This window comes from Myiozetetes cayanensis, unplaced genomic scaffold, assembly GCF_022539395.1.
Source record: "Myiozetetes cayanensis isolate MyiCay16 unplaced genomic scaffold, myiCay2020 scf13, whole genome shotgun sequence".
In the NCBI taxonomy this organism is placed as follows: domain Eukaryota; kingdom Metazoa; phylum Chordata; class Aves; order Passeriformes; family Tyrannidae; genus Myiozetetes; species Myiozetetes cayanensis.
Window position 1 is genome coordinate 9394501 of NW_026086937.1, and position 26300 is coordinate 9420800.

The window sequence follows — 26300 nt, forward strand, 5'->3', positions numbered from 1 at the left end:
CACTTCCATTGTAAGATACAATTCTAGTATAATGATATTGTGACTTTGGTATTAGGAAATTTACAGTAACTGTTTGCTGATTTTTATTTTTTTTTCCCCTTGGCTAGAAGAAAGAAAAAAAAATACCCCTCCAGTTTTACAGGCCTTCAAGGAGCGTGTGGGTGTGTATGTTGGAATTAAAAGGAAAGGTAAGACATGAAAAGGTGGGAATCAAACTGCTGCTTGTTTCTTGTGCCTCAGGAATATAACTGGTCAAGTATTTGATGTTGTCAGGGTAATAAAACACTACCAACACTCCCACAGGTTCCTGAGGACACTGCAAGAAGCTCATTCACAATTATTAAGTGGACTTCTGTTGGGTTGGGAACTATTTCACAAAGGGCTTTTGGGTTAAATCCAAGGCATTACCAGCAAAGTGTGAGGTATTTACGAAGGAAGAGAGCAAAGAATTCTTTTAAGGACTGCAAAAGTTAAAAGCTTGCTGTTAATTAGTTCTCATAGGTATTCTTATCTGAGTCTTTGCAACCTTAGTTTTCCTAAACTGGTATTCAAGTCGCCTGCCTAGACTAAAAGGATGATGCTGTTCCATAACCTTAGAATGGCAAAAAAGCGTTGCCCCAGTGCTGTGAAAATCATGTAGAGTCTGTAGTGTTCAAGGCCAGGAGCAGCCTGGTTTAGTGGAAGGTGTCCCTGCCCATGGCAGGGGCGTGGAACGAGATGAGCTGTGAGGTTCCTTCCAACCCAGACCACTTTGTGACTCTGTAGGAGAAAGTGAGATCCAGTGATGTTCATCTGCATTTCTCCAGCTCATGTTTTCATGCCTCTTACTGCCTAAGCTTAGATCAGGAAGGGTGTGCACAAATGCCATTTTACAATCTTGAGCCAGTTTCTTTGTCTCTTGGGGTTGAATGTGCAGCGAGTGTATCCTGGGATCTGCAAAGTCTGCCTTTCAGCTTGCTCAGGGGTTCTGCCTGTGTTCTCAGCAGGTAACTGGGAAGTAGCCCTGTGGTTTCCTCTGTCCCCTCCCGTGCTGTACACCGAGAACACCTCCCACCGCCACAGCACCTTGGATTACAGTAGCTCTCATCCCACAGACCGACCCGCTGGCAGAGGATTCTCTCGTCTCAGACTGGATACAGCGCCTGTGTTTTTACCAGGTGTCCTAAAACCCTTGACGGAGTAACTACTTCTCTGCGTTTGTTCTTTTTTACAGTGCTGTGTAGAAGGGTGCGGGGAAGGATTTGCGCGTCCCACGGACAGCTGGAAATACTAAAAAAAAGTGAATTTTAGCTGTGGTGCGGTTGTGCCGTTTACGGCTCCTGTCACAGCAGTGTTCTTTGCCCGGCTCTGACCCGAGGGATCGGCTCCCGCCGCCCGGGCCCGTTCCTGTCCCTGGGCACGGGGCCTGCCCTCAGCGGCGGGCCGGACCACAGCCCGGCCTGGGGGGGGGCAATACGGCTCCCCCCGCCCCGAGCCGCGCAATGGACGCTCCCGGCGCACGCCCGTCCCTCCCATGCCGTCACATCCACCGCCGGCCAATGGGAGCTCTGTGTCTGTCACGTGGTGCGGGCCCCGCCCCCGGACTGTTTGTCTCCGCACGTGCGCTGCGTCACGTGACAGGGAGGGCGCGGACGCGCGTGTCTCTATGGTCCCGCGCGGGGCCGAGCGCCCCCCCCGCGCCGTGGCCGCGCTGGCGCCGCCCGCAGGCTGGCGGACTATGAGCGTCCGTCCCTCATTACCTCACGGCCGGGAGGAGGAGGAGAAGGAGGAGGAAGGGGAGGAGGAGGAGGAGGACGAGGCTGCCGGGATAGCGGCGGACCTGCCCGCGGCCTCGCTCCGGTCCTCCGGCCGCCCCGGGAAGCCCCGGCTGCGGCGGGCCCTGCCCGCTCCCCCGCCCGCCGGGCCCGCTTCTCTGGGGAGCCTCGCCCAGGCCCATGGCCCCATGAGGCGGCAGAAGGCGGCGGGGCAGCAGCGGCGGCGGCGGGGCTGAGGCGGAGGAGAAGCCGGGCCGGGTGCAGGAGGTGGGTGACCCCCGGCCGTGAGGGGCCCCGCGGCGGGGGGGGCTCCGCGGGCCGCCCGCCGGGCCGGGGGGGGCGGCGAGACCGGGGGGTCCCGCTCCGTAGCGCCCCCTGGCGGCCCCGGTGCTGCCCCGGGGGGTCGGGCCGGGGGTACCGGCGGTCCCCGAGGGGTCCCCGGGCCGTGCCCGGCGGGGCAGCGGGGCCGCCCCGAACACCCCGCAAAGTTTGTGGGCGGCAGCGCGGGGCAGGGCCCGGCCGGTCCCGGTGTCCCGGTGCGCCCCCCGCCCGTCCGCGGGGCGCTCCCGGTGAGCGGGGCCGCAGCCGAGAAGCCGCCGGTGCGGCCGCCTTTGTTAGGCCCCTGCTGCAGAGGAGCGGAGAGGAGAGGGGAGCTCCCCCCTGCCCCTGCCACGTCTCCGATTTTGAATCAAGTGTTGTGATTCCAAATAAATAAATAATGATAGAGCCTCCCTAATGCGGCTGAGCCTTCAGCGGTAACTGGGGAAGGCTCATCTGTCCCAGCACCCTCCCTGAGCCAGAGCAGGTAACTTTTAATAAGCGCTGAGACATTTACATGCTCACTTTGTCAAAGTTATGCTTTTCATTTTCTTGTTTTGGTTTCTTTTTTATTGTAAAGGTAGAGATAAAGGAAATATTTTAATTTTCATTAGGTCTTGTAAATTGTTCCTTATGGTCTTTTTAAAACCTTGAGGTGAGGGTCCCTAAGCAGAGCAAGTCCTGCAGGCACGTGTGGTTTGTGTGCATCTCTGAACACGTCTTACACCGGTTCTGGTTCAGTTCAGGATTATGTGACTCTTGCCATGGCCGCTGAAACTTCATGGATAAAGTTTACACTGTTTGCACGTGCAGAGAAGGCAGGGAATTGTCACACCCTGAATTTCAGTGCGTGTCACCCCCCACCCCGCGGTTCTGTGACAGTGCTGTCGGCTCAGACATCGCTTACATGCCTGGGGGGTTGGGGCGGTGCTCTGATGGTCACTGTAGTGCCCAGGTACTCGTGAGACCGAGTGTGACCTCAGTCCTCTGTGGTGGTCTCCGGGACTTGTGTGCCTGTGCTTTCCAGCCCTGTTTTACAGGTGGGGAACTCGTCTTCCCTCCCTTGGTGTGTTCAGATCTCAGGGTGATGTCGGTGTTTTAAGTTCCAGCCACTGACCTGTGGTCCTTGCCTATCATCTTTGTTCATCTTTGCCTGCACAGCTTTTCCTCCGTGTGTTTGTTCCACCCCTGCATGTGATGCATGAGCTAACATTCTCCTCTTTGCAAGCAAAACACTGCTCTAAGTTGGTTTGTTCTCTTACACCATACCTGTTTCCTGCTATTATCACTTCCCTCTGTTCAGACTGCTCTGGCCTCAGCTCTTCCTGTCCTGCACATCTTGACTGTACACCCTGTGTGTTTACTTGTGAGCTCTGTTGATTCACCCAGTCCTAGAAAGTAAATACAGATTCCAGTTCATGTGATCTGGAAAATAGTCTGTTGTTTAGAAACAGTCCGTTGTTTCAGTGCTTGCAGCTCCTCTTTGATGTTTGAATGCTAAATCAGGGTCAGCCCCCCTGGTAATCCAACCCCAAGGTGTCATTTGGGGCTGCTGTCACTCTTCTGTTGGGAATGGGGAAGGGAGATGCACTGATGGTTTGTCAGCAGCTTGTTTGCCACTGGGGCAGGCACTGACTGAGGAGGAATGGGTGAGCAGGAAAAGTGGTAGATAGGGTGTATCTGTAGTCCTAAGTCTTTTTTTCTTCTGTTTTCTCCCAGTTTCATTCTCTTTATGGGAGATTTGATTGTGGGTTTTTTGGTGATGAGCCACTTATTGAAGTGTTCAGTACACCTCATCAATAACTTCAAAAGTGTGATTTCACATGTGTTGTGTCCACACTCTTTCAATTTATGTGTGAAAACCCCCATTCTGCCTGCTGAACTGGCTTCAGTGCCTGCACTTGGTCACAGATTATGAGGATTTTTTCCTCTGTAGCAGAAACAGGGAAGTTCTTCACCTGTAACTCTTTGTGTGTTGCTTTCTTTATCCTCCACCCCTTCCTTGCCAGGGTTCTACAGTGCTCCAGGCAGCAGGTTTTGAAGCAGGATGGGAAAAAGACGCTGTGTTCCTCCACTTGAGCCCAAGCTGGCAGCTGGCTGTTGTGGGGTGAAGAAGCCCAAGTTGTCTGGGAGTGGAACGCACAGTCATGGGAATCAGACCACAACTGTACCAGGCTCCAGTTCAGGTCCTCTTCAGAACCACCAGCACACAGACGGGAATAATGGAAGGGAGAACATATCTGACTTGACTTTGGGCCCAGGAAATTCCCCAGTTACTCGAATGAATCCCACTTCAGGAGCTTTGAGCCCACTGACTCGGCCCAATGGAACTGCCAACAGCACCAAGAACCTGGTGGTGACAGCGGAAATGTGCTGCTACTGCTTTGATGTACTCTACTGTCATCTCTACGGGTTCCCTCAGCCACGGCTTCCTCGATTTACCAATGACCCCTAGTGAGTACATCTGCATGTGGGAGGAAGGCTGGGAAACAGCTGCCAGAGCTGTGGCTTGGTTGGATACAGGTGAAGGGTTTCCTCTGGGGAGTAGGAAAACTGGTGTGCAGGGGGAGGGAGGGGGGTGTTCTGCTGCTTGCTTTGTCTGCCAGAAACAAAAAACGTGTTGTGGGTTTTGGTGGAAGCGAGTGAGCTTTGAAGAGTGGCCTTCAGGGGAGAACATGCTTAGCCCTACAGAAAGAGAGCCAGGCTAAGTAGGAGGAGGTGTGGTGCTTGTTCAGCTCACAGTGTGGTATGTCCCATGAGACGCTGTGTCCTTTACTGAGGAGTGCAAACCCACTTCATGGTAACGTAAAAGTTTGCCCCCTTCTTTCTAAATAGATTCTTCTGCAGAAACATAACTGAGCGGTTCCCCCTGCAAAATTGTACTAAAAGAATGGTAAAATAATAAAAAATAAAATAATAATTAAAAAAATAATTTGAAGAGGCTCCAGCTAATGTAAGACACTGACTTGGTGAAGGGACATGGGACACTTCCTTCTGCGAAGCAAATGGAAAGGGAATAAAGTAAGAAGTTGAAACAAGTTTTCAGCTCATCCTGGAAGAAATGCTGAGCTGGTGAGAATTGGACAAGGACACTTACAGGGCTGTTCAGCTGTCCAAGTTAATGGGTTTAGCAGGGAGAGGAATCGAAAAATCTCCAGTTACAGAAGATGCTTTGGGAAGACAGTGTTAGCTGGGCAATGTGAGGAGAAATCATAGAGTCATTTAGGTTGGAAAAACATTTGAGTCCAACCATGAACCCAGCACTGCCAAGAGAGTTAACTTTCAAGGACGATACCAAGGTTAGGAGGAAAGGAGATGTGTCTGAGCAGAAGTGAGGAGAAGGATTTATGAAGCTGTTTGGCTTTGGTGAGATTTAGCTAATGTTTATCTGAAGGTTGAATGCGTAGGTGTGGAAATGTTAATGTTGTTAAAATGTTTGGTGAAAGAATTATATGGAAAAGATCAATGACAGATAGACTTTCTGACGCTCCTCCAGGGGCCTCTTCCAGAACAATAGATAAATTAATGGTGTCAACAACTTTTTATTTTAAGTTAATGAATTTTAAATTGATGTAAAGGAATGATGGCTTAAACAGGTCAAGGACTTTTTCTGTGTATTCACTGTCTGCCCACCTTACTGCCTGTCAGGGTGGATGTAGGTTGTGCTTTCCATGCAGTTATTATCCAAGTAGGATTATGGATACATGTTCTGAATGCTGCCACAGACTAAGCTGTTTAATATTGTAAATACAAATGAATGGAGAAATGCTCTGGACCAGGCTCTCAGATAGTTCCAGGGACTCCCCAGGCTGAAACATTTCTGCTGTTGTTGCTGCCTACCCTGGGTAGGCTCCTTTTAGAACATTTTATGTTAGTCTGCTTATTATTGTGTCACTTGAAATGCAAAGGGTTTTTTTTTTTTGGCTGTTGTTCTGTTAAGCCAATAAGAGAGATGGTTTTACACAGCTGCATTCTTTTGGTGTCAGAGGAGATTTCTGGCTGGATTTTGTTGCTTTTTCTGTTGACTAGTTTCAAAAAGGATGTCCTTTGGGGAATAGCAGCTGGTTCAGAGTTGCTCATTGGGTATTTCTGTGCTCATAATTACAGGACTTTTAGATCAGCACAGCAGCAATGCATAACCAGCCCTTGCCTCCTCTTCCCCTGCAGGCAAATGCTTACCTAAATTTTCTTGTGTTTCAGCATTTATGCTGTTGCTTCCAGCAAATAGTTGGATGTTCCCCAGGGAAGAGCATGGGGTTTGCTCTGTTGTAGAGCAGCACACAAGGATGAGCTGTCCCACTTGAGACAGTCATGGAATGAACTTCAAGGCAGATGTCATTAAATATAGGAGTAAGCAAAGTGAAAATACAGAAATAATTTGTATTTTGGCCCTTTGTAACATAATGAACGTCAGTGGAAGAGATCTGTGAGCAAAACAAAGGTTTATACAGGAAGTCTCTCTGGACAGACTGTTGATGGAATAGAAAGAGGCACAGCCTGTTCTGGATAGCAGATTTTTAAACTGGTGCTGAACCCCGAAGTAAAGACAAAAGTAGGTGTGAAGGGCAGGATTTGGCATAAATAGTGTAATAACATAAAAGTTACAGGGTTGTGACTTGAGAGCCACCATGAATTTCAGTTACCATCTTGTGGGGATATGCACATGGACAACAGTCTTGATGGGAATTATGGTAAGATACCTATAGAGTCAGGTTCTCTTATTCCAGTGTAAGCACTGATGTTCACAAATCAATGGAGAGATGGTGGAATTGCAAGACTTGTAGTAATGTCTGAATTAACTTGGTAAAGGAAGAAAATATCCCCTTTAATATTTAGGTTACGGGAAGAAATTACAATTTGGAACCTGTGCAGATAGTTAATTGGTTACTTTTACTTTGGTACTTCAGTCTTTGATTTGTTAATAGTAGGCATTACAAACTGGTGCTAAAACTACACCATGGAAGTTTCTAGTTACCATGCAAGACAAATAATAAGCAACTTGCATCATAAAATCTGTTCTGTAACAGGTTTTTCCCGAGTACAAGCTAAACTCTGATTTGAACAAGCTGTATTTTTCCACTTTAAAATTCCCTTTGTAGTTGCAAATGGAGGAGCTAGCTTTTAGTCACTGAAATTCCCCTCTCAGCCTAAAAACCCTCATCAAACACATCTAAGTGCGATGTTGTGTCTGAGGAAGAAACAGTTGCCATAATCTACTGAAGATATGGCTGCAAAGTACATGTAAGTGCTCTTGGGTGAACGTGGACAAAAGGTTGTTGTGACTTTTCTTAGTACATCTAGGAAATAGCACTTTTCAAGGAGGGGCTCTGAAACAATGGGCTTACTGTCAGCTGCACCTGCAATTTGCTGAGTGCATTTATTCTTCAGAGTCAGAAACGTCTTTTCTGCAGTGAAAACAGTGAAATTTTATATACATCTACAACATTGTGTATTTCTTTTTTTTATGCCTCAGTTGTTTCTGACCGCAGTGAAAAATTGTTTAAAATGTGCTTTAAGGTTCTTTAAAATATGACAGCCTTCTGAATGCAATTATCCTGTCCCTTCTGATAACATCTCTTCTATTATAGACACGGAAAGCTCAGTGGAAACATGGGTTGTGGGGTTTCTTTTCCCTTTGGAAGGGGAAAGAGGTGAATTGAAAATGTGAAGCTGCAATTTGAATCGAAGGGGGAACTTGCTTAGATTTGTATTCTGTGAGTGACAGTTTTTATGTTCTCCCTTGCCTTTCCTGTTTGGGGTGAGTGTCACATGGGCTAAGCAATGGTTTCAAAACTTTAATTAGATTAGGGAAATTTCCACTGAACTTGTGACAGTAATGTTTCTCAGAGATCTCCTGGGTATGTTTAGTTTTGGGGGTTTTTTTAAGCTTTCTAATTTATTTTCTTACACTCTGTTTCTGTTTGCTCTTTCAACATATGGTAGCCATATAAAATGTAGAGCAATGATCTCCTGCAAGTGCCTTGAAGTGTTGTCAGAAAACTAGAACAGCAAACACCCTGTATTGGTCAAGCAACAATAAGGTTGTTGTTGGGTGTGGAAGGATGTTTCCGCTTCCTCTGTGGGCAAAGTCCTTCACAATTATCACTTACAGGCTATTTGCTATTTTGTGTACTACTTCTGCCATTGGTCACAGCTGGTAACTACATCCTGAATGATGGATTTATGCTGTGATAGTTTTCAATTCCATTGTTGCTCTGAGAAACATCACTGGACACCGATTTATCACTAGAGTTTAAATTATGTTCTGACAACTTAGAACTAAGAAGTTCTGTTGCTGTATTTGAGAAATCATCCACACTCCGTGCTGGTTTTGTTGTCTGAACAGAACATCTCAGTATCTTTTGTAACGTTTGCTGCAAGGATACATTGCTTATAAAAGCTTTGAGTATGTGAGGAAAGTGAATGCCTGAGCAGTGTTGTTGAATCAGTCTTGATGGCTCAGAACTCCTGTCAGTGTTTGTTTAATCTCAGAATTCTATCATACCACTTAACGTTCTATAGAAATCCACAGACTGATGTCTTGTATTCAGTACTTTGTAACCTGAACAAGTTGTAGAATCATTCATCCTGCTTTTATAATTAGAACATAACAGTTGCCTTACAAAATGTTCCAGATGTTTGGTTATCCTTGTAAAGCTGCAGCCACCACTGTCCTTTCTGTTGTGTTTCTCTCTACAACCCTTTGCTATTTCACTCACTTCTGTAGAAGTTAATTTTTTGCATTTAATGTTGACAGTCATCTTTACCTGTTTGTCTCTTCACAGAGCTCTGTTGTTCTGAACTTGTTTTTCTTTGAGGCTAAATCATGGCTTCTAGTTTAGCAGCTTGAAATGAGCCTGCTGAGTTTGAGAATCTACTGATATGCCTCTAAATTCCTGATAGTAGACAGGAAAATGGAAATCCAGGTGATGTTTGAGTAGGAACAATAGTGATTGAGGTATGTGTCCAACAGGAGAGAATATGTGTAAATATAAATCAAATGGAAGGTAAGCAAAAGATGTGGACATAAAGTGCTCGAGCCTTCGGGATGGATCCAGAAATCAGATCCTCATGGAAGTAACAGGGAAAAAAATAATTTGACTTTCTCTTTATTCCCGTAAAAAAAAAAAAAAAAGAAAAAGAAGAAGAAAACCAAAACCTTTTATTGCAAATCTGATTTATAGAGGAATTGAAGAATGCCTGGGGATCTTTCAGGTTCACTGGTGCTATAAGTAACTAATCTTATTTGCTTCACCTATATTGATTTTTATATGGGCTGCCCTGTAAATTAGTGGATACTATGAAGTGAGGTCACTACTGACAGGTACTCAGTGGGGTCAAACAAGCATATCACTCATTAGATTCAGTGCAGAATCTGTCCAGAAAGGTGTCCATGGATGACTTGCAGAGCGCTGCTGGAGAGGAGCGAGTCTGCTGAAAAGGTGGAGGGAGATGGTGGAGTTTGGCAGGGTGTGGGCACGAGGTTTGGTTATTGCTGGGTAGCAGGTGAGCAAACCTGCCTCTTGGGGTTTATTGGAGGGAAAGAAAGCAAGGGCTCTTTTACACCTCTTTTTTTAATGCCTCTTTTACACCCTGGCACTCTCCTCTTAGCAGTCAAATCTCTCTAGAGGCTGGAAGGTTTCTTTTGTTTTTTGCCTTTTCAGTCCACTCTTTGTGACGTGGAAGACGGGGCGAGACAAGCGGCTTCGTGGCTGCATCGGGACCTTTTCAGCCATGAATCTTCACTCAGGACTCAGGGAATACACATTAACCAGGTAACTGTTGGCAGTGAAATAAATCTGAAATTAGTTTTGTTTGTGGAAAATCTGTAAGGATTCAAGGTTACTATGTTAGATCAACATAGTTCAATGTAATATACTTCACAATAAAATACACCTGAGAAGTGTATGATAGCCAGGGTGAGGGGAATAGCAGGATTTAGTGGAACATCTTTGCAACAGGTGAGTTGTGGTTGACATTTTAAGGCTAATTGCAAATCTGTCTTGCATACTAAGTTTTGACATCTTCTGTAGCATGTAATTTCTCTCACTGCAGTAGGTATTGGACAGCATCACTGGTATTACAGTTTAGTAGATTAGGGAGAGTTGCAAGTCATTTTCTCTGCAATAGCACAGAAACGTGTTTCACGGAGCATAATCCAAAAAAGGGGAATAACTGAGTATGTAACATTTCGGTTTGGTGCTTGTATTAGGCAGTATTTCTTCTCTTCCCTTTAGTGCACTTAAGGACAGCCGATTTCCCCCCCTGACCCGTGAGGAGCTGCCCAAACTCTTCTGCTCTGTCTCCCTCCTCACTAACTTTGAGGATGCCAGTGACTACCTGGACTGGGAGGTGAGAACAGGTGCATTTGGAACTCTGCATCACTCTCTCATTCCGTTCGGGTTCGGGTTAGTACATGGTGATGTGTCTCCTTCATTACAGGGGTGTTTGGGGATAGAAGAGACTGGAAGTAGAAGAAATGGGGCTGGAAAACTAGAAGGGAGGAAGAGGATGGGCTAACAGTGTGCTTTTGGTTGGGAAGGGATCTGAATGGGAATAAAAGAAACGTGAAAGTGGTTTATGGATTTAGCCCAATAGGAGATGGGTGTAAATACATGTGTAAAAGCCTAGGAAGTCTTCTGATGGTGTGAATAGAAACTGGAAATAGAAAGTAGTTAAGACTAAAGGTGTGAATGATTTTTAGGACCTTGTACATGGAAGCGTATTTAGTTCAAGAAGGAATATATATATATATATATGGACTTTGTAGTTGGGTTATTTTAGGCATGATTCTTGTGCACAGAGATTTTGTCTCTCTTGCACAACACAAGAGATGGAAAACTGTCAGACTTCTGACAAGACTTACCTTAGGGACACTGGTGAGGCTCACTGGGGAAAGGTGTCAGAGGTCCTTTGTGCTGCTGAGAGAGCTGCTTGTGAGGCCTGCCTGTCAAGAACAGAGAGTGGGGAATGGAATGTCCTTATCCAGGCAAAAGCCAAACTGTCCAGAGAGAGAGAGATACACAGTGTTGTGGGAATGACAACTCAATGGTGGACTCAGTGCTAGCAAACACCTCTTATTTGGCTGTTCATTTCCATCTATAGGTTGGTATCCATGGGATCAGAATAGAGTTCATCAATGAGAAAGGTGTCAAACGCACAGCCACGTATTTACCTGAGGTTGCTAAGGAACAAGGTGGGTTTGAGATGGCAGCCAAACATGTCAACATGTTGTGTCACAGAATTGGGTAACTTAAATCTATGGATTTTGGGCTTGGATTGCAATGCTGTCATGCTGTTCTCATAGTAGTGCCATGGAGCCACCGGGCTTAATCTGGAGAACTGACACCTGATACAGTTGCTGCTGGGGTTTCACCTGGCCTTTCTCTCATTGCACAGCTGTATCTTAGCTGTATATAAAAATATTTTAGGGCTTAAGAGATAGGGGATCTCAAGGTATGGATCTTCCAGCTTCATTCAGCATTGCACCTTTCCTCTTCCAAGTTTCTCCCACCAACTAGGATAACTGCAGGCTGCACAACACCAACAGAAGGGTCCCTTTCCTCCTCATTCTTGCTAAAGTAGCATCCTCCAGAGGAGGGCTGGAAACAGGGCCCCTCTGGAGCACACTTCCCACTCAAATAGAGTAGCAGTCACCATGGTAACTGCTCAAAATATTGCCTCCTTTCCTCCACTTAGCAGAGTGGAGGGGTTACATCCTCCTGGCTCTGGGGCAAAAGACTAAGGTAGTGATTTTAACTCTGATCTCTCACATAGCAGTGCAGTGTGCTAGCACTAGAGCATCAATCCCAATCTATGTAAAGAACTAAGTGTTCTCGTATTTTCAAGGCTTAGGGAGCTAAACCTTAGTGGCACATGGTGAAACAGTTTGGGGTCCCCGCAACAGAAGCAAGGCACAGACCTTTATAAGAAGAGAGGTCGTATGGAAAATGGGATTACTGTTTCATAGACCAGCTCCAGTATGAATTAAAAGGGGTTGGCATATGCAGATAATACATGCAGCAGGCTACGTATGTCCAGTTCAACACTGGGATTTCTAAAGCTCAGAGTTTCCTGTTTAGTTGTCTGCTTTTCTAGAGGCCTTTTAATGCTTCTCTTATGTTTTTGAAACATCTTTCTTATATTGAAAAATTCCCCTTGCTTCTATTTTTCAATAGACTGGGATCAGATCCAGACCATAGACTCCTTACTCAGGAAAGGTGGCTTTAAGGCTCCGATTACCAATGATTTTAGGAAAACAATTAAACTCACCAGGTAAGTTGATGTATTTGTCATCTTTTAATTTTACTTTATACTGTTTTGTGGATAATTTAAAGTATTTGTGCTTCATACCTCTTTCAGATGAGACATGTAATATGAAAGACCAAACCAGAAATGCCATGTGTAAGGCATATAATACACATGGGATGAAGCACAATATGTTTGGTCCAGGCAAGAACAAAGTTGGCATTTTCTAAGAGAAGTGTCACTGGTTTTAATATTGCCATCTATGTGAAAGATCAGAAGCAGAACCTTTGAAAGTGAAAAAGGTTGATTTTTCAGTATCTTTTCAATGAACTCCTTTTTCTCAGTGTGCTCATGTGTGGATGCTGGAGCTATTTGTAGGTGACAGCTGTCTTCAAACCACACTTGGATTTGGCTGGTTTTCAGAATTTGCTTGCTTTTCTATACCCCCAGCTGTCTTACTGGTTTCTGCTCCCTTTATGTTAGTAAAAATTGGGACATTCTGGTTTTGTACAGAAACATTAATTTATCAGGTCGTTTCTTACCTCTGGAGAAATGAGGTGGGTGTGCAGGGTTTTTTTTAACAGAAGAGGACAGGATGAAGGTTTTCGTTAAAATCTGGCATAGTGTGGTCTTGGTGCAACTCACAACCACTCTGTGTATCTGTTGGGTACTGTGCTTTAGGAAAACCTGGAAAACTCTGGTCTCTCCAGAGGAACTTCACATTTTGTGAATTCTGATTTTACAACATAGACTGTCACTTATATGCTATAGTTAATGTCCCTTCACACACCTCTCCACATCATTTTTTCACTAGCCTTTCAAATCTGAAGATAACCACAAAAGTAAACAATTGTGGTGAACTACTGATTATTTAGCCATTGTAACTGAGTCTTCTTCCACCAAACTTTTCATGCCATTTTTTCCCACTGCAAGCAGATAAAAAAGAATGCAATTTGATAATTTGTTTCATGTGTGCTACTTCAGGCATCCCTTAACTGTGATCACCTTGACTAGGGCTCAGTTTTTAGGACGCTGCAGGTAATTCAAGCTCAGATGGGTTACTCAGACTGCTGCACGAGGCAGTACCAAAGTTAGTGCGCTCCTCTTGTTCGCCACTGGCTGCGAGCGGACGGGTGAGCTGGGGCGAATGGGTGTTGCTTAGTCCCTCCGTGTGCGTTGACTCTATTTTTCTGACGCTGTTTCCGCAGGTACCGCAGTGAGAAGGTGACAATCAGTTATGCAGAGTACATGGCCTCCCGCCAGCATTGTTTCCAGAATGGCACTCTTCATGCCCCTCCCCTCTACAATCATTACTCCTGACACACGGCTGCATGACCAGTCCCACTCCCCAGTTGCTGCCAACGGCTACGACATCATTGGGGCAGACGCCTCCTCTTCCTGGTCCAGTTACTTCTATTACTGCACCATTTTATGATGCTAGCTTCCGTTGCCAAGTCTGCCTTCCTGCTGACCTGGGGGGAGGATGAGAGCGTGACAGGACTTCAGGGGCCCAAGCCTTATCTCAGCCTTCCCTCTGAGTGGGGGTTCAGTTGGATTGGGGCTCCATGCCTACGAACTGTCGTGAGGTGCAGAAGACCTCTCGGAGTGAAAGTGCTGCTTCAGACTGATCCATTCCTGGGTGTTACTGACACTGTGGAAACTTGAGTTGCTTGTTATGGAAGCCCCCCAGATCAAGTAGGAGCATTCCCCTGGCAGCCTGGGCAACGGAGTCCAACAAAACATTTTTTAGGTTCTTTTTAATTTTTTTTAACTCTGGTATCTGTTGTGTGCTGAGAGCTGATTGCAGTCCCCACGCATCACAGGTGGACATCTTAATACTGGGGAGGGTTGAACACCTGGATGGCACCCCATCCTCACCAACAGAAAAAACACTTAGAGATGTGAAAAATTAATCCATTATTTAAATAAACCCTAGAAGGCTTTAAGGCTCTGATCCTTGGTAGGTCGGATTCTTTAGAAATTCTCTTGGTTTACAGTTTTCTGGGTTTTCCAGCAGAGCTTGGTGATGAAGCCTGCTATGAAACAGAATGCTGTTGTGCCTGCAAGAGAGCAACATGGCACATGCTGTGTATGGGGAGGAAAAGGTACTCGTGTATCTCTGGAGAGTCTTCTCTGTTAAGACCAAGTTTTGTTTCCAAATATTTGTAGCAGATTGGACTAGGGCTGGGGAGGGATTTGCATGGCATTGACTGTAGCCATACAGTGAGACTGGTGACTGAAATTTGTTTAAGCTAACTATCTTGGGGACCTTCCTATTGCTAGGACAGCCACCTTCTCTGGTGTGACTACCAGTCTTCAGGGCAGGGAGTGTCACAGTTCGTAGCAGGCCTGTGGAATAGAGGTGTGGAATTTCATTGCTAAGATTTATCAGCTTAGTCGAACTCCATCAAGGCAGTGAGTGGGGAAACCTGTACTACCCAAACTGGGTGAAACTCGTGTGCATTCTGTATTTCTTCTCCCATGGTTGATGATCACCAGAAATACTCTCTTCTAAGAGGGAGTTGAGTTACCCGTTGTTGTTCTGCAGCATCACTGAGGGATGTCATAAACTCTAAATTATGACACTCTCTCAATAAGGTAACTGGACTTGAAAATATAGTTTGGGGTGGTGTTGGTTGGTTTGTTTTCCAAGTTTCTGGAGGGTCAGTAATGATTGGGAAAGCAGATACGAGTGCATAGCAGAGCCATGGCTGTTTGGTTGCACGTATCTTTAGAGCCTGCTTACATGGGGTCATTGGCTGGTGTTTGAAGCCTGAAATTCTGCCCTGGCATGGCAGGGCTGGTGGGCAGCTACGAAACTGCAGGCTGCTGCTCCTGGTCCTAAGGAAGCAACGCACAACTGTGCAGTTTTGCTTCGTGTTGGTGTAACAGAGAGAGATGTGAGGGAGGTTACTCTGGATAACGGTGCAGTATCGACCCAGCTTTCACCCTGTACTGGGTCATTCTTACAAATTGCCACTTTTCCCTTGTGGTGGTGTTGGAAAGCAATTGAAGATGAAGGGATTGTTCACGACTTCCTGCTGCTGAGAATAAATCCGTCTTGTTACAAACCACTCCAGTTTGTAACTACTCTCCCAGGTGCCATGTAGTGATGGGGGAGGGTGGGGTCAGCTCTGGACATACCACTTACCTTTCAGCTGTCAAACAGTATGATACATAGGGCTACACTCATTACTGTTCAAGTGTTCTATGTTAGAATTTAATTTCTAAAAGGTTTAAAAAAAGCAAAAAAATGGTGCTAAATCTTCACCCCTGAGCACGCTCGGTGAGACTGGTCATGCAGGCGTACAGTGCCAGGCTTTTCAACTATACTGTTTCTTTTTCAGATGTTCGCCCTGTTCTGTGTCTTCAACAGTGTATAGTGTTTTCCTGATTTCAGTTTCTTTGACTAGGGGATGACTAAGGGGTGGGGTGGGGAGGGTTTAGCTGTAATTTTTTTAAAGAACAGAATTTTAGGATTGAGAGACTTGGTCGGTTTAAGCCTGAAGTGGGACAGGTGGCTTGGGACTGGGGAAGTCTTATCCTCTCCCACTTCTATTTCCCCACTCAGTCTGTTTAAAAAAAACAAACACAAAAACCAACAAAAACAAAAATGCCTCTAAATATGTACTGTGTTCTTGTCTTGTTGCAGTGAGAAGAGAAGCTGGCAGGTCAGAAACACTGGTCTGCTGCCTAAGGAACAGGCCCTCCCAGCTTTTGTCCCATAAGGGTCCAGCTATAAAATCAGTTGAAAACTGTGTCAGTAGCTAAGTTAGAGAAATGTATGACAAGGACAGGTGGTCTCAGGAAATAATCCCATTTCTAGATCATTACACGGCAGCTATGCATAAGGATGAAAGAGGTGAACTGAAAACAAAATGTGTACTTTGAGTTGTCCCAAGATGGAGGCAACCGAAATCAGTGACCAACTGATACGACTGGTTGCTTGGCTGTGGACAGCAGGTTAGAACTACTCCTCAAAGCAGCTGTTACCTGGTTAGATCTGGATTAACTCATCCTTAGAAGCAAGTGCCTTTTGGTCTAGAAGGGCTTATTCTCATGACAACCACAACTGAGAAATAATCTCACTGCAATGATGAAATGTCTTTGTTTTACAGTAACTACAGGAGAATGTCTTTGATCACTGGAGTCTGTCAGTGTTGGAATGTTTCCACTGTGAGGTTCTTAACTTTATTTTTTTTTGTATTGTTCAACAGTCAATCTCAACTGAGGCCATTTCAGTTTGGGAACGTTTTGTAGTCAAAATATCACATATCTACAATTTATCAGAACAAAAAAAAAATCTATAAGGAAATCTAAGAGTTCATTTTAACCTTTGCACAGAATAATTTGTTTTCCTAGTACATTAACAAACCTCTGCAATCTTCACTGACCATTAGTGCTGTTTTCTGTTTGTATTCTGGAAACTACATGTTGTTCTGTTGGGTTTCTTTGGTTAATTTATTTCCTTAAAGCAGGAGACCTCTTTTGACCTTCAGTGCAGAGATGTCAGACCAATTCTTTGTATTACACTTGGTTGCCTCCTACCTATATAATAACTTCTGAGTGTAAATAATTGAACTCTATCCTCTAATGAAGTATTGTAGAGAATAAATCATAATGGATAAAGATATTTGTACTGTCCTCTGTATGTGGTTTCTCACAGCCTTTATGGGGGATAAGATGAAATCATTCTCATCTAGAAAGACAAACAGTATATTACAGGTCTGAATAACAAACCTGTAAATAACACTGAATGTTCAGAACCAGGGAGGTTGCCAGAGTGGGATGGCAGCTGTCTGGAAGCACAGAAACAGTCAGACAGGCTCCCTAGAAGAAAGCAAGCTAAAATAGAAGGAAAATTAAAACCGACCACTAAATATGTTTCATGAATAATGGTGTAGCAGTGTCTTTGTATCCTGAAATAATGTTTGCTTGACGATAACTTTCTGTCATGATGATGTGCCATGACATATATAAAGCACATACGTACAGAGTACCCTAAATCTGTCTGAAACTACCAAAATGGTTCTTTGGGTTTTTGTCTTCTAGAATGAACTAATGAGAGCAGATTGTCTATACTCTGAGGCTGTAGTCTTAAGGTGATCTAAAAATATTATTTCAGAAGAAACACCTTCATCCTTCTAGATTCTTGCAATTTGAATGTTTGTTTTGGGACAGGATTAACTGATTTGTGGAATAGTTTTGAATTATACCTGATTTTTTTCCATACGCTGTCAGGTTATTGTTAACTTTTTATCTGTGGCAGATGTGTTGTTGGAAATCCTACATTTTCTGCTTGTGGCTCTTGGGAAGGGCAGCCTTGGATGCCAATGAACAGTCATAAGACCCCAAAGAAAACACCAACCAAACCAAGGGGGGGAAGGTACTTTTGACTGAAATGTGCCTGAGAAGCTCCTTGACCTCAGCGCAACTACAAAGCAAAAACCTATTTTCAGAAAATATGCTGTGGTACTAGTCAGGCTAGAAAGTAAATCCCCTAGGCAATGTGAGGAGGGGTTGAGGAGGACACTGGGGACTAATGTGATTTCCAGGTGCCTCCTTGTTATTTCTGAAGTTACCCATATCACTGCCATCGTGTGCCCAAGGAAGTTATCAGGTATATTCTCTGCGCTTTGTTGTCAGGAATACATTGACTTTTTGTACATTTTTGTGTCATATGCTTTTCCTTACTTGATTTTTTTTGTTTCCTATTGAATCAGTCAGACATAAAATCATCCTCTGGTGTCTTTCAGTAGAGGTTCTTCCGTGCATGTTGCATTCTGTGACCACAGGAACACTCACTCAGCAGCTCACAGGGAGGATGAGGCCAGGTAGAAGGGTGTACATATGACTGCACACTGAAATAGGTCAATCCAGGCTAAATATAAACCAAGATAATTCTCCTGGAAACACTTTCTTCTGTTGTTACTCCTGTTTGAAATAAGAAACAAAATTAATTACTCATTTGGTACTCACTTCTTTCTAGAACCAAATTAAAGGAGGAATTTCTACAAGACACTTCAAATGAAGAATACTTGAGCATTTTTATTCTAAACACACACAAAAAAGAATTTTATTTTACCTGTGACTGAGAAATGCCACCTCTTGAAGATAAAAATGAAAACCAGAAAAAACCTAAAAATTTTCCCATGAGCCTCAATAAGTCAATATTTATACTGACAGTACATAGAGCAGTGTGATAGGAAAGTTCCTAGGCTGGTTTTCCCATGGTCTGGGAAAAGATGACTTGTGTGTGTTTGATGATCACTCACAAGAAACCATAGAAGAGTATTGTTCTCATGTTCCTTAAAACAAGTATATAGTTCTGTAAAATGAACAATATCCAGATTATTGAACCATATTTTTTTCCCTTCTCTGTAGTCAGCTAGACTGTTCTCATAATCAGATTAATTCTGGCAGAAATTATGCATGATGCAACCAGTTGATAGCATGTCTAGATGTCATACAAAGCTGAACAGATCATGCAGTTTTGCATTCAGAGGCTTACTATGACTTTATTACTGGCTATTAATATAATCTTACTTTGCTCATACATGTTCATTCCTTACAGTTTGGGAGATATAATTTTAAATGGAGTCAAAATAAAGGCAAAAATGGTGTGAAAACCTAAACCTGAAGAGTTATACTTTAAGAACACAGATGAAAATCACTCATGTCTTGGCCAATACTGGCTATGGTGGCACACGGTGTTCTCAGTGGGTGGTTATCTCCACAAGGATCACACTGGCACTCCACAGAAAATGTGTAATTACTGTTTGAAAGCTTAAAAAACTGCTAGGAAAATCACATTTCTGCTGCTGGTTTAGAAGAAAAGCATATTACAAAGTGGGTTTATGCTAATAATAGAATATCCTTGTTATTAGCTCTTCCTACATTTGATTACATGGAGGTATTTAGCTTAGTATTTTGTAAGATCTGTGGAGGTGCAATTAGTGTTTACAGGCTCTGTGTTTCAACTATAGCAACGTAGGAATTACCATAATAGGTCTGTCTAACAATCTGCTACTTAATAACATGTCTCCAGCAAGGACCAATGCTTTTTCCCTGGAATATGGAATATTAGAGGCTCTGTTCATGACAAATTACATTTGGCCTAGTATTCTTTTTTTTTTTTTTAATCAGTTTATTTTAGGATGTGACCACTAAAGCTGCTCAAAAGTTCCTATAGTCTTTATTTTAATCAACCTCATCTTCCTTTTCTATGCGTATTTTGTTGGCAAATGCTGAAACAGTCATTATTTGTGAGGAAAAAGCCAGAGCATTTTAAAAATGACAAAAAAGTCAGGTACCCTGCTGTGTTTGGTTTGTTGCAGCAGCTGAACAATACTTCCTGTGGAGTTTATAAGTTCATTTTTTAAATTCTTCAAAACAAAACACATCAGTGATAATGGATGTAATCTTTTACGATAGCCTCTTAAACTGTACCTATAAACTCTTGCAAGAATCTGGTTCTCTTTAGTTTTTGTATACTTAAGTAGAATGAATCTCTGGGGGAAAACCAACAGGGATATTAATAACTTAAACCTCAGCGAGCTACCTACTGCTCTGAGAATCATGATCTGAGTTGATGGGGTATTTCAGGCAGGATTCCAAATGATTTTAAATGCTTCTCTGGTCAATCTGGCATGGATTTCTTTGCTTTCTTGTAAACCTAATTGAAATTGTTTAATTTGCCAGATGTTCCCCGAGATATTTCCATTCCATTTCTTACTGGATGTCTTTCTGCTTGTACCACTTAGCAAATTACTTTCCATTCAGTTTCTCTTCTATGCTCATTATCCAGATAACAAATATTAGAAATCTGTTATTTGGCCACTTCATATTCCTATAGTTTATTTTTAATGCATTCCTTTTCCCAATGGTTCACCTAAGCACAGATGCAGTTCATGAGAACAGGAGTGGTTTCATCATAAATCCTCCAACAGTCTATTTTTGCCTTTCTTTAGGGGTGCAGGATGACATAGTAAGGGCTGATAAGATGATTACTTTAAGAGTCTTAGGCTGGTTAGGCACTTACATGTGAGCTCTCCAGGGAAAACACTACTCCATAAGTTATTTTGCTGGCAGTGCTGGAGAACTATCTTCATTTTCAGCCTGCCTATAACTTTTAGGGGTCTGTAGATTGCTTCTGGATAGTCTGAAATAGTAACCTTCCTCACAGAGTGTTATGATACCAATACTCCTTCATTACAGACCGAGGTCTATTAATCACAGTGAGCTAGACAGAAATTTTGGCACAGTTTTCCCAAGGCTGGGTTTTGCTGTCTAGCTGGAGGATGTTCTGGTGGCGAAACAGAGCAGGCTGTACCTCACTGATCCACTGATGTGAAGATGTACCTGCTGCCTTGGTGCCCCCGGGTGCTCCTGGGCAAATGGGTGCTGCTGTGCAGTCTGGGGAGGGGGACCAGCACAGTTTTGAGCTCTTCGGTTATCTCCTAAAGGACAGAGCAGAAGAAGGGTTTGCTCATGTGAAGGACAAGCACTGTTTCCCTCAGTGTTCCTCCACATCCTGCTCTCAGGCCCTGGTTTGTGCCTTGTAAGACTTTGGGCTCATGATCACAGAATCAATTAGTTGGAAGAGACCTCTGTGATCACCCTGTAATGGAACACCATGACAACTAGACCATGGCACTGAGTACCACGTCCAGGCTATCCTTAAACACCTCCAGGGACAGTGACTCCACCACTTCCCTGGGCAGCCCATTCCAAGGCCTTATCCCTTCTGTGAAGAATTTCTTCCTAAAGTCCAACTTTGACCTCATCTCCTGACGCAACTTAAAATCATGTCCCCTCATCCAGTCCATGGCTGCCTGGGTCTTGGTATGATGATGCCTTGGTCTGTCACAGCTGTTTGCCCCGTGTTCACATAAACAACGCTCAGCACCCAACCTCGTTCCGTCTCTGAAAGGAGCTCATTGCTAAGCGAGCTTAAACACACCTCTGAGGGCTGCTTCGTGGAGGGGAGGGGCTGCTCAGGAGCCCTGTTCCCGCTGTTTCCCCCCGGTTCTCCACAGCGGCAACTCCGCTTTTTTATATTCGGCAGTGCTCGGGGTAGAACGGACCATCGGCCCCTCTCATCGGGGAGAAACACTCTCCGCCCGCCCGGCCGGCCGTCACACGGGCAGAGCCGCTCCTCACACGGGGGAGAACCAGCCTCCTCCTGCCCCTCACACCGGGGAGAACCAGCCTCCTCCCGCCCCTCACACCGGGGAGAACCAGCCTCCCCCCGCCCCTCACACGGGGCAGAACCAGCCTCCTCCCGCCCCTCACACCGGGGAGGACCAGCCTCCTCCCGCCCCTCACACAGGAGAACCGCCCTCTCTCGGCGGAGCTGCCTTTCCGCTGCGGGTTTCCGGCGATGGCGGCGGGCGGCAGCGACCCGCGGGCGGCGGACGTGGAGGAGGACGCCTCGCAGCTCGTCTTCCCCAAAGGTGCGGGCGGGGGTCGGGGCGCCGGGCCGGGCGGGAGTCGGGGCTGGCGGCGGCCGCCCGTGAGGGAACGAGCCCCGCCGGGCAGCTCAGAGGGACTGGAGCGCTGCTCAACACCCCTGACTCTCCTCCACCGGTTACAGAGCCCCGAGTCTTAAAAATCGGGATAATAAATCATTTATATACGTTTCAGGACCTCGTGGTTGCTAGGATGTGGCAGTTTTTATGTGGGCCTCTGTGTGTGTGTGTACAGGATTTAAAAAAAAAAAAAAAATCCTGTCAGGCTACAGTGAAAAGATCATTGCTTTTGGGTATAACCGTTACATTTTCCACTGACGTTTCTCGACATACGAATTCTTCCCTGTGAGGGTGGTGGGGCCCTGGCACAGGTTGCCCAGAGAAGCTGTGGCTGCCCCATCCCTGGAAGTGTCCAAGCCTTGGAGCAATCATGTTCAGCCTAAGTTAATTTACTGCTCAATGCAAAACAAGGTTTGCCAGTCCCATTCTAGCACTGCCCTGTATCTGCTTGTATAAAACAGTGCTGACAGGCACCCTGGCATGCAGCCTTTGGCCCTTTGCTCATAGTGCTGATGTTGAAAGACCTTCTTATTACTGGAATGTATGTAGTGGTTATGGTGATGATGAATGAAAACAAAGCTGGTTAAAAAGGGGGGGGAATCTATTAAGATTAGTTAAAAGGTTTTTTTCTGATAATTGTAGTAGGTCAATTAACTTTTCAAGTAAACAAAATATTTTTTAAAATGTTCAAAACATCCATATTTATTTCAAGAAATCAGAGGCTTCTGAAGGCCGTAAGCATCGCTTCTGAATTTTTTTGACTATTACAGTTCTAAAAATTTTTTTTCTAAAGCGTTTCATGCATTCCTTAAATTCTACTTAAAAAGGGTGAGGAAAACATACTGTAAAACTATGAAAAATCGTAATGTTAGGGCCGTAAGTGTAAAATACCAGATCAAAAGGCAAACACCTCAGATTGTCACTTGAAGTGGTATAATTTTTATCAGCATTTTCAATATGAAATGCTGCCCATTCATTGGCGAAAGAGCTCACACAACTGCCATGAAACACATTGTTCAGTTCTTTATTGCCCAGGGCTCGATTTTCTTAAAAAATGTCCATAATTCTCCTTTTCATCTATGCCTCACCTTCTTTGGTGCTGGTGTTCTCTCATTCGACTGCAGAATTTGAAACTGCGGAAACTCTCCTGAACTCAGAGGTGCACATGCTGCTGGAGCATCGGAAGCAGCAGAACGAGAGTGCAGAGGATGAGCAGGAGCTGTCAGAAGTCTTCATGAAAACCTTGAATTACACAGCGCGCTTCAGCCGCTTCAAAAACCGTGAAACCATCGCCAGTGTGCGCAGGTGAGTGGGAAAGATGGGGAATAACACTTACTGGAGAATTTGATCTGTAAATAATGTGGATGCTGCTTTATGAAAGTACAGTTTAGCGGTGTTTCCTGATTTGTTCTTTAATTCTTTCCAAAGAGGCAGGAAATTTGATCATAATTCTTGACAGTGGGCTGTACTTTGTTCAGGTTAAGCCTTGTGAACTGCTTTATTTTCAGTATTTCAGTGGTAGCTGACTGCATTAAATGGGAGGATTTTCTAGTCTTTGCAGAGTAATTCAGGGTAAGTAGATTTAGCAGATGGGACTTTTTTTTTCCTCTATGCAATTCCATAATGATTATTTCCTCTTGAAAAAACCTGACTTCAGCGCCAAAAGCAGTGTGAAAAAAGATACCCATTTGGTTTAGTTATGCCCTTTTATATTTCTGTTTTGTAATTTCACCAAGTTGTCTTTCCTTACAGTTTGCTACTCCAGAAAAAGCTCCATAAGTTTGAATTGGCTTGTTTGGCTAACTTGTGTCCTGAGACAGCTGAGGAGGCCAAAGCTCTCATTCCTAGGTGAGCACTTAAAGACTGCTTCATACTTTCCTGTGATCTAAAACCAGCTGTGGGCAGGTGCTCTCGCCTCAGTGCAGCTCTGTTGATGCAAGAACACTCGATCTTGGTCTTTCCTCCCCTACCCACTGCTCTGACAGCAAGGCACTGTTTGAGCATGTCCCTAATTCATTCCTGACAACTTCTACTGGATTAAATGTAAACAGCTTAAATTGGGGTTCTTAGCTGGCTGTCTTTGTGTTTGTTGGAGATTTTCGCTGTTGGAGCAAATGAACTGTTTTGTGGATAAGATATGGGGAAGCAGTAACTTCTTGATGTCTTGATTGGTTACCTCATGTCCGGAGAGAGAGGAGGGAACAAAACGTGCATCTAAATTACAGTTTCTTCCTTATATGTCATTATATAAAAGAGAAGGCTTTAGGATGACCTAATTGTGGTCTCCCAGTGCCTAAAAGGAGCCTACAAGAAAGATGAAGAGAGGCTTTTTACAAGAGCAGGTAGTGACAGGAGGAGGGGGAACAGCTTCAAACTGAAAGAGAGTAGGTTTAGTTTAGGGATTAGAAAAAATTCTTCCCTGTGAGGGTGGGGAGGCCCTGGCACAGCTTGCCCAGAGAAGCTGTGGCTGCCCCATCCCTGGGAGTGTTCAAGGCCAGCTTGGACAGGGCTTTTTGATAACACATCTAGAAATTATTTAGCAGAAGGTTCTGGGAAGGATGGAGTTTTGTCATAAAAAGAGGAGACCCTGCATAGGGATTAGAGTACTCTTTGAACAGTAACATTACAGATGGTTCCTGGTGGTTACGTACAGGTGAGCGATGGCACGTTGAGGCAGATGGGAGGGAATTATGACTGAAATGAATCTGGGGGAGATTATTTCTGAAAGCTTTAATGTCTCCTCGTTGTTCTTATCTTGCAGCCTGGAGGGCCGGTTTGAAGATGAGGAATTACAGCAGATTCTCGATGACATTCAGACTAAACGCAGCTTCCAATATTAAGGTTAACCCTCAACCCTTTTATCTGAACAGAAGAACCTGGGGAGTTTGTTTCTCAGCCCTCTGGACCAGCTGAGCTCCTGGCTGAGTGAGGGAAGTTGTGGACACAGGGTACTTCAGTGCTGTGTCATCACAGGTGCATTCAGACTGGAGATCAGCATCGTCATCTTGGTTTGTTCCATCTGTATATTGGCAAGGGCCCCTGTATTGTGAGAGCCAAAGAACCCGAAAAGCCTTTTCCCAGTGGCTCAGATATTTGTTTCTTCACCAAACTCTCTCCCCAGTTTGTAAATTTTCACCGTGTTTCTGGGTTTTAGCAGAAATATAGATGTAATTTAATTTCTGGGGGGGAATTTCTAAAAGAGACGGAGAAACTTATTCTTGGCTCTCAGAAGATTCAGTCATGGGCAGCATCAACTTCTGTGGTGTTTTTTTTGTTTGTTTGGGGTCATTTTATTGTTTGATTAGGACAGTGAATTTTTACAGCTTCAATAATTTTCTATTGTTTAGTGTAAATTAAAATATATTTTTCATTAAAATTGTGTGGTTTATAAACATTGGGTGCATATTATGATTTTGTTAATGAGGATCTTTTCGACAAGTAGATCCTGGGGATCTGGGGACTGCCAAGCGTTTTACAATTTAGGGCAGATCAGACAGAGGTGGTATTAACTATGATCACAGTGAGAGAGCATTTGGGCAGCATGAACATGTCTGCCAAGTGATTGCAGACACCTACTTGTTACAGAAAAGAAAGAGTTAACCCATAAATTTGATGCTGACAAAGCCAGGTATCCACTCCTGGAGGGACAGACTCCTGAAGTAGTTTGCCAAGTGCCCTAATCCTGAAAGGAACCAAACCATGGAGGGGTGGCTCCTGGTGCAGCCTGTGGGAGTGGCACACCCAGCAGCTGGTAGATTCACAGATTGCTGGCTTTTCGTTGAAGTGAATGTTCTTTTAGTTGGGATAAGCTTCTTAGCCTGCCTTCTCAAATCTTACAGTTTTACCACCACACCTGGAAGAAGGAAGATTTTGCAGGAAGGAGCATCTGGACAGAGAGGAAGACAGGTGTGTTAAGACACTATTTGTGAGGATAAGCAATAAAGTTTCAGTGACCTTGCAAAAGGGAGAGAAATACAATATTATTTCAGGTTTTACTGGCAACTGAATGTTGCTGCTGTGCTGAAAGGCCACGCTGATATGTGACAACTGTTAGGGCTACCTCACCTGAGCACATTACCTCAAACAGGATCTGTGTCTGCTGGAGTGTCTTTTGCATGACAATAAACCAGACATGCCTCTCTAACCAACCACAGGAATTTTAACTAGGTCAGAGATCGTTACAACTAAAGAAGAAAAAGAAAACTGAGGTAGTGAACCTTTATTTTACAAAGCTCAGTGTCCCCTTCTGATGCAGGATATGCCTTCCAGTAGCTGCTCCCCCTGAACCTGGTTTGCTCTGTATGTTTGTGTTCAAGCAGCTTTAAGAAATTTTCATCTTTTAAACACACAGGCTGTTATGTCTCAGTGACAACTCATTCAGGGAAAAAAAGCCATTCTGCACCTTTTTTGCCTACAGTCCTGGGTAAAAGGATGTAATAATTGTAACTGG

General features: G+C 44.4%; 2 protein-coding genes across 3 annotated transcripts; both read left to right on the plus strand.

The window, feature by feature from the left end:
• The first annotated feature begins 1773 nt into the window (after window positions 1-1773).
• On the plus strand, window positions 1774-16953 carry AMMECR1L (AMMECR1 like). Of its 2 annotated transcripts, none has more exons than XM_050307923.1 (7): window positions 1774-2021; window positions 4082-4526; window positions 9737-9847; window positions 10310-10424; window positions 11178-11268; window positions 12251-12347; window positions 13529-16953. In XM_050307923.1, exons 2-7 carry the CDS (start codon window positions 4120-4122, stop codon window positions 13638-13640), a joined length of 933 nt encoding a protein of 310 aa, XP_050163880.1. In that variant the 5' UTR covers window positions 1774-2021; window positions 4082-4119; the 3' UTR covers window positions 13641-16953. The 2 variants fall into 2 exon arrangements, with proteins under 2 accessions (XP_050163880.1, XP_050163881.1); XM_050307924.1 differs by lacking the exon at window positions 1774-2021 and adding an exon at window positions 2309-2559.
• A 4730-nt stretch (window positions 16954-21683) lies between these two features.
• Window positions 21684-25218, plus strand: POLR2D (RNA polymerase II subunit D). Its single transcript, XM_050308566.1, has 4 exons — window positions 21684-21775; window positions 22975-23155; window positions 23603-23698; window positions 24612-25218. Exons 1-4 carry the CDS (start codon window positions 21703-21705, stop codon window positions 24688-24690), a joined length of 429 nt encoding a protein of 142 aa, XP_050164523.1. The 5' UTR covers window positions 21684-21702; the 3' UTR covers window positions 24691-25218.
• The last annotated feature ends 1082 nt before the right edge of the window (window positions 25219-26300 follow it).